This window comes from Phalacrocorax carbo, chromosome Z (genome assembly GCF_963921805.1).
Source record: "Phalacrocorax carbo chromosome Z, bPhaCar2.1, whole genome shotgun sequence".
In the NCBI taxonomy this organism is placed as follows: Eukaryota; Metazoa; Chordata; class Aves; order Suliformes; family Phalacrocoracidae; genus Phalacrocorax; species Phalacrocorax carbo.
The window spans coordinates 29,961,443-29,975,888 of record NC_087548.1 but is presented as its reverse complement, the minus strand read 5'-3'; the positions used below and the strand labels follow the sequence as shown (position 1 = coordinate 29,975,888).

Below are 14,446 nucleotides of genomic sequence, written 5' to 3'. Positions count from 1 at the left end.
TAAGGTCTGTTTTGGCCTCACAATAAATGTGGCTTATTGGAGGTAAGTTGGAGGTATTTAGCCAGCTATTTGAAGCCTTTCCTTAATGTGTCTTAAATGCTAAATAGAGTCTGCTGCAAGGAGTATTTCTTTGGGGTTTTTTTTCCCCAAGTCAAGCTCTCCTACTCAGTGATGTTTGGTTGTTTCTCATGTCAAACAAGCATCCCTGTGCAGTGGTCCCCTACAGAAGGGGAAAGTGTAGCTGTTAACGCTATAACCATCTAGTGTTAACAGCTTACATGCAACTTACTGTTAAGCTATGCTCATAGGATACAGACAGAAGAAGTAGTCAAAACTTCCAATGCCCAGCAACCTATACAACACCAGTGTTGTAAGTGTCCTGTATTTTGTGCTTCCCAGTGCTCACTTAGCAGTTTGAACAGTATTTTGAATTACTGAATTTGATAGCACAATCTCATTTTACTCATCCAATTAATCCTTGTGTCCCAGCAGCTTTTAGTATGACAGATTGTCATATTTTAATACGTAACATTCACCTTTGATATATTGAGAGAATGACAAAACTTCTGCTCATCTGACCCAAGTAATTTCTTCCCATAGATTAACAACTCTAAGTCCTAATTCATTTGTTGCCAAATTCTAAGGAACTTCCATTGGGAAACTCATTTTCTTTCCCTATACACTTGACGTAGTGCTAAAGTACTTGTCCACCCCTTCCCTCAACATATAAACACCAAGGAGGGATGACATTACTTTTTAGATGTTCTCAAACTGTAACAATATCCTGCATTTGTTACATAGTCTGGGATCTTGTAGTGAGTTGTACTTCATCACACTGAATCCCCATTTGTTTTTAAGGATTCTTCTGCTCTTGATAGAATTTTAGCACTGATTAAACTGCGGGATCAGGAGGTGATACGTAAAATGGCATTAGAGAGGAAAAGTCCTAAGACAACCAGTTTGTGGGGATATGATAGAGAAGCTGAAAGTCAGAGTGAAACCAGAGTATTAGTTCTTTAAACTTTTTGTGTCTTTGCAAGTCTGTAGAGATGTACAAATTCTGGCACTCTGATTCGCCTGTGAACGTTACTAGTTAGAATACAGAAACTTCCATAACTAACCAGCAAGCTAATTGTTGGTCAGAGTTCAACACCCTTCTTGTATTGTCCACAGCTCAGTTTTACTTAAAACACTGTCTTCAGAAGCATAGCTATTGCTACTTATTTTTCAACAACTATGCAACACACAGTGTCAATGGAACATTCCAGCTTTGTTTTAGTGTCCTACAGATGTTACTAAACTTAGGCAGTTTTGTCAAATTATTTTCCAAGACTCACATGAGTCAGTTGAGCACTGATTAATTTGAGACTAGCCATTATACTTCAAGGTCACTTACGTATTCAGATATACTGAATGCTTTGAAACATTCTCAGTCCTGCTTCTGAAATGATAGGAAACCGTACCAGTTTAAGCCAAAAAAATGTTATACTTAAGGTTACTTAAGTACAGCATCAAAAAAAAGGATCTTTTTTTGCTAGGAAGGTCATGAACTGTACTGTACTCGGTACTGTATTCATATACATTAGGACAGAAGAAATCAATCATCTTCTGCTTCTCATATGACATGGGGATCCTTATTGGTTTTGGTTTAGCTCTTTTAAGAGACAGCCAATCTCTCGTTAATGGGTCAGAAATCTTCATGTGCAACTGTGACACTAGTAGTGATTTTTATCACATTTTTGTATTCCTACATATTAAATCCATGTCACTAGTCAAAACACACAGAATGACAGCTGATTTCTGAAAAAGGCTTAACAGCTTTGAGACTGAAATCAACAGAGCAGTTTTGCTTTAGAAAATGTCTCGCCCTAACATTTAAAGTTGCTGATGTTGCAAGAGTAATAGGGCAAAATAGAACCATGCTTATAATCATTGTATCACAGTCGGTAAATGGCTAAACGCTACCCTTATCCCAGTCGCTCAGTTCTTTTGGCAGTCTATGAAGTTATGCTCTAAGGAAGAGAGCATGAAAGGGCATGGTGAAACAAATGTTCACCTGGACTTGCAGGTGAGCTACAAAAAACTCGTTGCTTTCACATATGGACCTGATGTCATACAAACCCTCATTAGAGGAAATATGGCTGTTTGAGGCCACACTATAGTTCTTAAAGCCACAGCAGTAGTCCTAAAATAATTATCTGTGTAATGTGGGTATGTGTCCATTTGCTCTGTCTGTAAACCATTAAAATCTGGAGCTAGTATTACAGTCTCGCAATAGAATTGAAAAACTGAGAACCAAATTATGTGTTATAGTTTTATTATAAAGTGAGGCAATGGAGAGGGGAATCTTCCACTGATTAACTGATTCGGCACCAAGGGTGATATCAAATGCCAGACGTCTGCTTCGTTTTCCTTCTTTTTCTTGTACTATATGTTCTTTTCAACTCTACACTTCCAGCTTGACTGAGATAGGAGACAAGACTGATCTTTTTTGATGGCTGAAGCATATGGCTGACAGAACTTATCACAGAATCTATGAAGACTAGAGTGTCTTACTCAGCTCTTAGGCCATCTGCCTGTAATCTTGGTGTTACAGCAGAAGCTCCATCCAGACCTACACTACTGTCTTCTGACAGAGTAGCTGTTAAGCTGTTGAACGCCCTGGATTCCATAAATATCCTTGTGCCACCATATCAGAAAATTTTTTCCTCAAATTAAGATTCTTGACTATGGTGTGGTTTGGTTGTTCAGGTTTTTTAAAATGCCTGTATATCAGATTCTATGCTGCTTCTATAGCTCAAGTGGTTGGTGTTTGTTTAGCACAAAATCCATCTTTGTGATTTCTGTTTGTCACCTTTTGGTATGGTGATAATTTGTTTTGCTTTTTGTTTCTAATCTTTCTTCTTTTTCTCTCCTCATGAATTCTTCTTCATTTGTCAGAGATTTGACTTGCACTAAGAATCCCTTGGAATCCTTGTTGCTTCTCTATAGGACAAATACTTATTATGAAGAATAGTCTTTCTGTTATCTTGGCTAAAGGAATAGATTTAAGATGTTTCATGCTACTGCATACGATAGGATAGTTCATGAAGAAAACGGTGCTGAAGCTTCACCTTAATATGACCTTGATTTTTATCTAAACCAGCTGGCTAATCTGCCTATTCCTAACAGAAGGAACGTAATAGTATCTGTTTCTCTGCTTGGTTAAGTTGAAGCTGTTGCCTTGTCCCTTTTGTAGTTTTATCCAGGCATTATAAAGGATTAATGTTTTTCCTTAATGTGCTGTTTAATATTTTCATCCTAGAATCTATTCTAATAGTGGCTAATATACTGTACTCTAATCATGGTTGGTACTCTGACTTCTTTCACCCCAACAAGAAACTGCTGGCTGATACAGGGTAACTTGGGATTATTTAATGAACTGAAATATGAACATAAAAACAATATTTAAAAATATACGATGGCAATCTAGTTTGGAAACTCAAGTGAGATCAGTTGACTGAAATTAATTTTAATTTCTGATCAGCCAAACAAAACCTCTCTTCTGAAAAGTTTTCTATTCTAACTAGTACAGATCACAATAGAAAGCATCTTTAATGTCCATCATTCAGACATCACGGGTGTGCTGAGAGTCTTGATGTTGTGATGCAGCAACTTTCTTTGAAAATACTTTATATTTGAAAGTTGTATCTCTTATTTTGCTTATCCTTATTTCTGTCAGGATGTTAATAGTTTTAAAGGCCTGCAATAGGTCCAAATGTAAACTAATTGGTGCAAAGGAACTTTAAATATCCTTATTTCTTGCCCACATCAGGGCTTCATACAAAAAACTTCAAAGAAGTGGCTAAAATCCTAATTAAAATTAGCTTCCTGTGATACCATAAGTTGGCAAATACAAGAACCCTCTCAAACTCAGTTTGTAGTTCTAGAAAGCAGGCATTCTTTATTGTGGTGCCAGGCGCATGGGATCATTCCAGCTGGTGTGTGTCCCAGGTTGCTCCACTACAGGGGCTATATGCAATTAAAATATATATTTTCATTAAATTTCTATGAAAGTATCATATGCATACCATTATTGAATTCATTAACATATGCAAATGTACTTAATGCATGCATGTTCATGTTCATTGGTGGCCTTCCAGGGTCCTCTGGTGGTTGTTCGTAGTCACTGTGTCTGCTGGTTGAACTCGGTCTCTGGGCATGCTCAGTTTGTTCTTAGCTTGCTTACATATTTCTTACTGATACTAAACTAGCTTATTCTAGAACATCTCCCTTATTTATTCTATTCAAGGATACAGTGTCTCCTGACTCCCTTCTATCTAATCACATACAGCAAGGTCTAAGACTATCTTATTTGTGTAGTATTTCAAACCTTAGCTATGTTGCTGCAATTAGAGGAGGCTGTATGCTCTTCTGAGGCTGGTATCAGGTATCACCTATGCTGATTAGAAGTACTGTAAAGTTAAATTTTCTTACACTGTAAACTAATATTTTCTATGTAGAGCATCCAGATGTCACTTTCAGTATATTTCAGAAGTAATACCAAGTTACTCATGCCCTTAGTTGAAGAACCAAACAAGAGTCTGCTCCAATATAAATGAAAAATCTGGGCGGTTCTTTTTCATTTCCTCTCCTTGTCCCAATAATTTAGAGAAATATGCAAGCAAAAGGAGCTCAGTGAAGAGAACTCAAACCGATGCCTAAACTTAAATTCTTACTCAGTTCAGGTCAATTCTGGTCACTTTTTCTTATGGTTCATACTATGTAACACCTACCTGTTACCATTATTTAAAGACTTTTTTTGCTTCTCCCTCTCGTTATTTAACATATCGATATAACAGCTGGTATCTGAAGGGATTACAATACCTTATTTTGTAGAAAAATTGAACATGTGTTGTTGTGGGAGTAGGGAGTGGAGGATTTACTGCATAGTCCCTACATCATTTCTGTGTCTTACTATGGCAAAAGCAGGTTTGTCATAAATTTCTTTCAGTGTTGCAGCAAGCCAGTCAGTATAATCAGAATGTCTGAATGTCTTTGGCTGACCAGTTTCTTTCATGAGTCTCCTATATCCTCTGACTTCAGATCTATTCCTTCCCTATGTCTCTATAAAAAACTTTCTCTTAAAATGTAGAATTTGTAATACCGATATTCTAATTTTGAATAAATAGAAATAGTGAACTCTAAACCTTAAAAGGTTCGTAACATGAATTGATGGGTGTAGTTGGAAGGAGAGGTAAGGAAATGAAGATTCATGTGTCTCTCTCTATAAGCACTTCTCCTGCTGCATTGTTCTGGAAATCTGCCTGATTCCTGTGAGCTGATTTAAAGTTGAACGTAATTATTTTCTGTTGCAGATGAACCAACACGTTCCTTGAGTGGTCTCATATTGAAGAATAATGTAAAAGCACATTTTCACAACTTTCCCAGTGAGGTGACTGACTTCATTAAAAGTGAATGTCTGAACAATATCGGTGATTCCTCCCCCTTAATTAGAGCTACTGTAGGTAAGTTTGCTCTTATTATGGTCTTCTGCATACTGAAAATCTTACTGATGTGGGTAAGAGCTGCACTAGTGATGTAAAGAGTTACTAAACTAAAGCTGTTTGCTTCTGATAATTGTCACAACCTAACTATGTTTTTAATACTGATATTTATGTTTAGAGTGAATATGCAAAAGTCACACTTTTGCTTCCTGTTCTCTTAAAAATGATTTAGCAAGTCAGTTCACATCTCTTGAAATGTAGACTGAAATAAACTTATGTTGAGTTACTAAAATTGAGCTTGCTGCCAATTTTTATACCTAAAAACAGGAACAAGGTAAAGCTCTGACTTCAGAGCTATTGCAGTACTCCACTTGCATCAGTGAAACACTTCTGTTAGCTGATTTCCTGCACCCCACCCCCTATATGCACACACATGCACATCCCTTCAGGGAATCATCATACAATGCATAACACATTCACATAATGAGTTTCTGATTTAAAATACTTTCTGTCAGAAAACAGTAGACAGTGTGGTGTACAGAACATCATAGTATCATAGAACAGTTTGGCTTGGAGGGGACCTTGAAGATCATCTAGTTCCAATTTTGTTACAGGAATTTCTGATTTCATAGATGCTTTGGTTTAGTCCTCTGCCATAAAGTATGTGTATCTGCATTATTTCTACTTGTTTCTAAGTTGCTTTTCTGTCTGCTCTTTAGGAATATGATTTCTTCCAATTACTACAATCATTGTAGTAATTTTGCTCATCCACTCAAAAAACTAGAAAAAAGTAAAATATATATATTTGAGTACAGTAGAGAAAATGGGGGTGGATGTCAGTTCAGAAAGAAATTCAGTTTGTATCAGCTGACTCTTACAAAATAATCTACCAGTTACCGCTCTTCTAGAATTCTTTGCTTTTTCTATAGCATTCCTTTTACAGACATCTGGGTTATGGACTGTGGGCTAGAGAAAATGCACATCTCTTAGGTTTTTCCTGCTGTCTTGTCACTTGTGAAGCTGCTTTACTATGAATTTTATTAATGTTCCATTTTCTTAATTACAGTAGAAAAAAGTCTTTGAGTGGCAGGTACTTCTGTGGTTTCAGGTTGTAGAAGAGTCACGCTTGCTTGTTTATGCATAGGAGTTGTCAGCAGAGTACAGTGGAGCTGACTAAAGAATATATTGCAGCTCTATTTGGATTGCTGTCTTAGGGTTACTTGGTGATGGTTTCTGGGGTGGGTTTTGTGGGGGGTGGGAGATTTTTGTTTTCAAGCAGTTATTTTTTGATTTCTCCTGGTATGAAATGTTTGGATTAGTAGCTCAATTACTCTTCAGCTTTAAGTGATCCTTGCAGGGATTATTCAAGCATGTAGGAACTCGGAAGATGAGTAGCAACCAATGAACTGTATGCTTCTGTAAGAGTTGCTATTTAGTGCATGCTTTGCACTCTCCCATTTGAAGTAATTAAATGTTGCATCCCTATAGCCTTCTGTCTTAAAAGTGAGGTTGGTCCTATTGGTACCAACGGGTCTTTTGCTGCTAGCTAGGTGTAAGTATATTACTACCTACCTAGGCTGCCTTGTTAGCGTATGAGCTGCCATGTGCTAGTTATAGCTGCTCTTAGAGATGCCTACAGGTTTTTGCAGTTTGAGCACTCTCTATTTAATGAGCCAACGGCAAATAAGATCTCTGGAATTCTGGAAGGAAGATGAGCAAGTGCATCAAAATAGCATCAGAAAAGACGTAATGCTGCATTCACTCTCCTTTGTAGTCTCTAGCATCTAGTGGTAACCAGACAAAAGCTGATATCTTTTGGCCGAGATGGAGGCAAGCTGATTAATCCATCCTCAGAAGTCACTTTGCTGAGGAGAATGAGCATGGCAACAGAGTTGATTTTAGAACTGTGACTTGAGACCAAATAGTAACTACACATTGTTGTATCCTTGCTTAGCTTTTTCCCTATTTTAATCCCCAAATGAGTAACAGTGTGGAACTTCTCTGTGCTGTGTGGTACAGGTTTTAAAACTCCATGTGCTAATGTTGAACTATGGATTCAAGTTCAAAAAGATGGCTGCACGTGTTGAGGACCCACAAACTTAGCAGGAAGTAAATGCATCTATTTAGGAAGTGTCTGTGATGTTCTTAAAACTTTCTGGGGATTCTAGTCTGGGCAGAATCTTAGTGTAGCTGCAGCTCAAAAGCAAGCAGGATAAATAGTTTGAGTGCTTTAGACTAGCAGTGGGACTGGAGAGTTTCACCGCAGAAGGATAGCGGAAAACTAATGATGGCCCTGTGAGGCAGAACTTTGCTATGAAGTCAGCTTTTTAGAATTAAGGAGATCAGAAATCAACTTCAGGAGCTACAGAGGAAAAACACCACCCCAAAAACTCCAACCTTCCCCCATCGTGTTATTGAAATTAAAGTACTGAAGCATAGCTGCTTTTTCTTTATGTTCATTTTTTATTGTAGAATTGATGCTGTAAAGTGGAGCTGCATGTAATTGAAACAGTGACATAAAAGATGCTGTCGTGACAATTGCGCTCATGTTTTTAACGATTCCTGACATCCCTCTGGAGTTTGTTCTCTAGTATATTTACTGCTCAATTAGCTATATTCGTTAGATTTCACGTTTGTCAAGTGAAATATCAACAGATTCTGTAATACTGTTTTGAAGTTCATTACAAATCAGAGGCAGTCTTTTTATAAAGACTTTAGATTTCTAACCTTGCAGCTTAGTATGTTGGTCAGAAGGAAAGACCTGTTTTAACTGTCAGCTCTAGCCCAAACCTGTCAAAGCTGCAAACTACTAAACTGATTATTTCTTTACTTTGATTATTCTTCTGATGTCCATGTTTCTGTGTCTGAAGTGTTGCAGAGAAAGCTACAGCGGCTAACTCTGGTGTCTTCTGTTCCCTGCTAGCCAAATAAAGCAGCAGGTGGATGGGAAAAGCTTCACATTTGAAAGGAGCTGAAACTCACTAGAAGCTCATGAAGACTCCTTTTAACATGAACATAAGTGCCTAAAACTTAATTTTATGTGGCTGTCTTCTCATTGTTCTTAAAACCTTTGCGAAACTTCAAATGCTATAGCTGTTGCCTAAGTTCTTGATAGTCTGACATTATTGTTTTGATATGATTGCTTTATTTTTTTGTCCCCACTAAAGTGTCTCTTTGTCATTTCAAAAACATCAGCACAGTGTTAAATGGCTTTTCTGCAGACCTGTACAGAAAGGTCATAATGACAGGTATGGTCTGAACTGCATACATCTCTGTTGCAAGAGGCAGTGGCCTCAGGTCAGTTCATGCCTATGCATCTAGAAGTATTTTTTCCTAGGTTATCCTGTTGCTATCTGTGATAAGCCTTTTGAAGGAATGCTTAAAGTAGTTTTCAGATAGTCTTTTGTTCAGCTGTGAAAGCTTGCACATATTACGAGTATAGGCAGACTGTCATCCTCTGAAACCACTTCTAGGACCTTGAAAAGATCTTCAACCGACTCTTTTTCAAAACTACCTATCCCTTTGAGACTCATGATATAGCTTTTGTCATGTGTTAGTCCAAAGGAGTTCCAGGAATTTCATTCTTATGTTTGTTTCTGAACCTGTCTACAGGTCAGTCTACAAGTCTACAAACAAACCTGTGCTAAGCTAAGTTATGGAGAAAATTTTGCAATTTAAGTTATTTGACTAAAAGGCAAGAAAATTCACTTACTTTGTTCTTTTTGTGAAGTTCAGCTTAATTAAAAAAAAGTGGATCATTAAGATCCAGCAACAGTAACAACTATTTTCTATTAATACATCTGATATTCTTTGCAGGACCGTAATATTCAGGAGAAATGCAGTCTTTAAGACTCCATAGATCTCCATAGGCTTTTGGGAATCTTTTCTATTCAGTTGCAGTTACAAAGAGAACTGGATACAAACTACTTCTGCAGCTGTAAAATTGTGTTTTACCTCTGTCTTCATTTTTACCCTTTGTCTTTGTGGGTTCTCCAGCCTTATTGCATCAAAGGAAACATGATGCAAAATATCTCGTAGTTATTGTATGTATTCTCCAGAATGTCCTTTGCTCTGTAACGTATCCTGTGTTTTTGTGTATTTAACAAGCATTTTTCTTTGGAATAAAACCTTAAAATTTTATCTTGTGATCGGCTCAATTAAAAAGCTTAGGAAAGCTTTTTTCATCACTTGTTATTTAGGAGATTACTAGTTGTAGTATTCATACTCTTTAGAAGTGACTGTCAGTAGCATAATGGATTGTTTCATTTTGTCTTGTGGCAAAATGGACTCATACAAAGTCAGTCTTAGTTTATGAGCAGCCTCCCCTCTTCCTGTCACTTAATTAGTTTTTCCTGGGATTTCTGTACGTGGTCAAAACAGAATTAGTGACTCTTTGGGCTGACCTATCTGTTTGCTGGATCGCAATCAGCCAACTCCTACAGCTGATCACTGGATGACCTGCCGTAGTGTGTAAGCTCTTAGTAGGTATCTCAGTCGTAGAATGTGTCCTTAACCTTTTGTTGTAAACACAGCAAAACTGTGAACATGTAACTTAGCACTGGGTTGTCAGTTTATTGAATGACAGCTTCCCACATTTATGGTTTTGAATCATAATAAAGAAGAGGTGACTTGAGGTGGACACTCTATATTTACTGGAGGTCAAGATTTGTACAGTGTTTAGGAAATTTAGAGCCAAAACTGCCCTGCAGTGTTTGGGCATAATTATTTCCTTAACTGGAATTACTTTGTGCTTGATTTCTCATGTCTGAGCCCTTCCTGGTACCAGGAAACGACAACCTATCTTTGCATTTCAAAGCCCTTCAAATACCATTCAGCTTTTTATGTTTGCCAGTTCTTGACAAAAGAAGAAATTTCTTAACTCCGTAGATCTTTGAGAGGAGAAAAATGAGGAAAAATTTGTATGAAATGTGAAGATGTGAGATCTCATTTCCTTCATCCCTCTGATTCCTTCAGGCATTCTTATAACAACCATTGCCTCAAAAGGGGAATTACAGAATTGGCCTGAGCTCTTACCAAAGCTTTGCAGCCTGTTGGATTCTGAAGATTACAATACCTGTGAGGTAAGGAGACTTGCAGAAAATAGATTATCATCTGGATTTGATTTTTTCTATCTCTTTTCATAGATACTATGTATTGTATGTATACATGCACCTATATTCTCCGCAGAGAACAGTGGCTTGAATTTCATACTTCCAAGTGCATTCCACGTTCTTACTGTTCATTCAAACAAATTGGTTTTCTTTGCATAAGAGCAGAATAAGACTGCAGATGGGTAGTGATAGCATCTCAGCTGAGAAGTGTCCTGAGGTTACCACTCTGTGATGCCCAACCTTTTAGACATCAGCTGACCCTGAATTTTCTTACTTAAAAGTAGTGTTCATTCTTCTTGTAACTTGATCGGGAAAAGGGATCTGTCATTGTTCTATCAGGGTGAAACGAACTGTTTTGTTCAGTATGTATGAAGGAAAATACATGAATACCAACTTAACTGTTTCAAACTGAAGAGAAAAAAAGCCTTGTCTAATTAAAAAAAATAAGCGATCAAACAATTTTAGTTACTTGATACTACGTCCATGAAAGTGTATGAAGCATTTTGTATAAAATAGTTCTCAGAGACAGGATAATGGTCCAAGATGCCATGATGTTATGTAGTGGTTTAGTGCTGCTTCCTCAAGGAAAAGAAAAAACACTTGAAACTCAAATTGACCATCATATCCAGAGTTCGGTTTTGCCCCATAACAAACCACAAAAGGAAATACAATTATATATGTAATTAAATCGGATGGTTCTGCACATGGACATTTATTTCTCAAATAAGAACTAGCTTTTAAGCATTTTTTAAAAATATGATTGAATAGATGAGTATTGAATGCTAAAATTAAAATTACCACTTATCTACTGACTCACCCAGCTTGAGAGCTTACAGATGCCAGTATAAAGTGCTTAAATAAAAGCCTTAAGGATGTTTCAGTTTAACTCCATATTTAGTTAGCTGTGTTTACTGTGCTAACTAGCTCTGTTTACTGTGAGGTGCTGAAATTATCTGTTCTGTACAAAACCTGAAGTTTTGCTTTCTTCAGAATGTGAAAGATTTATTTTTTTAAACAGGGTGCATTTGGTGCTCTTCAGAAGATATGTGAAGATTCTGCTGAAATTTTAGATAGTGATATATTGGATCGACCGCTCAATATCATGATACCTAAATTCTTGCAGTTCTTCAAGCACAGCAGCCCAAAAATAAGGTAGGTTTAGATGTTGTAGTACAGTTACCTGTTAAAATTTTATTTACATGAGCAGCAAGGGTGCTATTTTGTAGATCTGTTTAAAACATGCCTAGTTTGTTAAAAGATCCTGCAGAGATCCACAAAGACTTCATGTGTCAGTAATTTCCATGTTTACCTACTTAGTTAATACAGCAATCTCACCTCTTCATACATTTTCCAAATGTACAATGAGCCTATGATTTTGAAAATAAAACCATTTAAAATTTTTGTGTATTGTTATGAAAAATACAATGTTGTGGGTAAAACTTAATATTCTGATTATAAAGAATGATTTTGCATTAATTTTGTAATGACTTTAGCAACGGGAGAGTCAATTCTTTCGCTGACAATAGTCTGAGTTCTTGCAGAAAATTTTTTCTGCTTTAACTGCACCAAAACTTAAAGTTCTTTATCTTCCAGCTGAATCAAATTAAATGGGTTCATTGTCTTTTCACTGTAAAACTGTATTAAGCTTTCCAAAGTAACAAAGTATAGAATAGAAAAAGAATTCCTAATTAAAATTAAATTGTTATTGCTAATTTATTACAAAGAAGAGTAGCTTTTACCCTGAAATGAACGAACAGTGTGCCTCTGCCACAAAGACTAATGGTATCCTGGGCTGGACTGTCACCAGCTGGTTAAGGGAGGTGGTCATTCCCCTCATCTTCCAGGTGAGACCACATGTGGAGTACTGTGTCCAGTTCTGGGCTGTCCAGTGCAAGAGACATGGACATACTGGAGAGAGGCCAGCAAAGGGCTGTGAATATGGTGAAGGGACTGGAGCATCTCTTCTGTGAGAAAGGGCTGAGAGAGCTGGGACTGGGGGAGCTAATCAATGTATGTAAATACCTGAAGGGAGGGTGTAAAGATGATGGAGCCAGACTCTTTCCAGTGGTGCCCAGTGACAGGGTAGAGGCGGTGGGCACAAGCTGAAACAACAGAAGGTTCCTCCTGAACGTCAGGAAACACTTTTCTTACTGTGAGAGTGACCAAGCACTGGCACAGGTTGCCCAGAGGGCTGATGGAGTCTCCATCCTTGGACATATTCAAAAGCCATCTGGACACAGTCCTGGGCCACTGGCTCTGGCCCTGCTTGAGCAGGGGTGTTGGACCAGACGACCCCCAGAGGTCCCTTCCAACTTCAACCATTCTGTGATTCTCTGATTCTGTGAAAAGTGTTTAACTCCTCTTTGGAAACTATATTGAAATATTCTATAACTCAGAGGTGGCAATTCTGTATTGCCAAGAATAGTAGACTGTGAAGACTAAGGAAGAGTATAACTTGGAATATATCGTGATAGGGTTCAAACAAGATTTAGAAACTTACCTAAAAAAGATGCACTCTAAGAAAAATAAATAACAAAGCATGAACTTGCTCCTGTGGAAAGCTAAGCTTCATAATTCTTTAGAGCTGGGTGAAATGGAGAAAAACACACTTTTTTCCTTACCACGTTATACAGTCTTTCACTTTTCCTATGCTGTGATGTTTTTGGCTTTGAGACTGTTAAACCAGTTTCAAGTTGAAAGCATCTGTCAAGAGACATCTTTTGAAAAGTTTTATAAGACAATCTTCCAAGAAATATCTGAAAAAAAATAGAAGTTTGGAGTTACATTAGTAAAAATACTTGGATGGATCTTCAAAAGATTTTACAGCTAGTTTTGCCTTGTGCCTTTGCTTATGGAATTTGACTTTTGTATCTCTGAGAATGAAAAAGACCTGTAAGTAATGGCTTTCAGTGAAAAGGAATACAAGAACCAATGCCTCATTTTTTTTTTGTATATTTCTACCACAAGTGTCTTAGTATGTAACCTGCTACAAGTGTGTGTTTGTTTTTAAGTATCCAACTGCCTTAGCAATATTTTTAGTATTTAGTGAGACAAATATGTGAACAATATAGTTGTAGTTTAGAACAAAGAAGGGCATGCCAAAATTTCACCATGCTGACTTGTATGGAATTGTTAATATCTGAGAAGATCAATAATCATAATATACTCAAGATGACCATCTTTGCATACTGTTTGGAAGAAATATGCAAAGTGTAGTCATCCTGCTCTGGTTTTATTTACTGAATACTTTATTTTTAAACATTTATTAGATATATCAGAGTACAAGGTGGTACTTAAATGTTGTTTAGTAATTTTGCTTGGTAATACTATAGATGTGTAGATTTGTTATCTCTTGCTCGATGATGTTTGGATGATGTAATTTGCTTCCTAATGTTTTTGATGCCTGTGTATGGTTTAGAAAATGTTTAACTTATGAACAACATATATTTTAACTGTTCCATTTGTAGGTCTCATGCTGTTGCATGTGTCAATCAATTTATCATCAGCAGAACTCAAGCTCTTATGTTGCACATAGATCCTTTTATTGAGGTGGGTGTACATTCTTCGTTGGGGTGTTAAGTCAAATTACATATGAGTTATCAAGAGTTTTGAATTACAACTACCTCTACACCCAAACTCCCCACTTCCGATTGCCTGTTCTTAGCTTCAGCCCCCACAGACTGAAGTTCATTCCATGTGCTTTTGTTCAGAGTTGATTGCTCTAAGGGCTCTCCAAGCCCCCCAAAAATAGTATTTTGAAAGATGCTTCATCCTCATAAGTAGAGGAAACCCTTGTTGCATATAAAGGTGTAAAAGTAGTGGCAACAGTCCGTCACTTACCTGTGATGG

The 14,446-nt window shown here is 37.2% G+C and overlaps 1 protein-coding gene across 1 annotated transcript in view; it reads left to right on the top strand.

The window, feature by feature from the left end:
- Positions 1-14,446, top strand: part of TNPO1 (transportin 1) — a 70,459-nt gene that overhangs the window by 26,557 nt on the left and 29,456 nt on the right. Inside the window, exons 5-8 of the mRNA XM_064439176.1 lie at positions 5,358-5,507; positions 10,461-10,567; positions 11,616-11,749; positions 14,065-14,146. Of these exons, the coding sequence (XP_064295246.1) occupies positions 5,358-5,507; positions 10,461-10,567; positions 11,616-11,749; positions 14,065-14,146 (473 nt within the window). The remainder of the gene's footprint in view (positions 1-5,357; positions 5,508-10,460; positions 10,568-11,615; positions 11,750-14,064; positions 14,147-14,446) is intronic.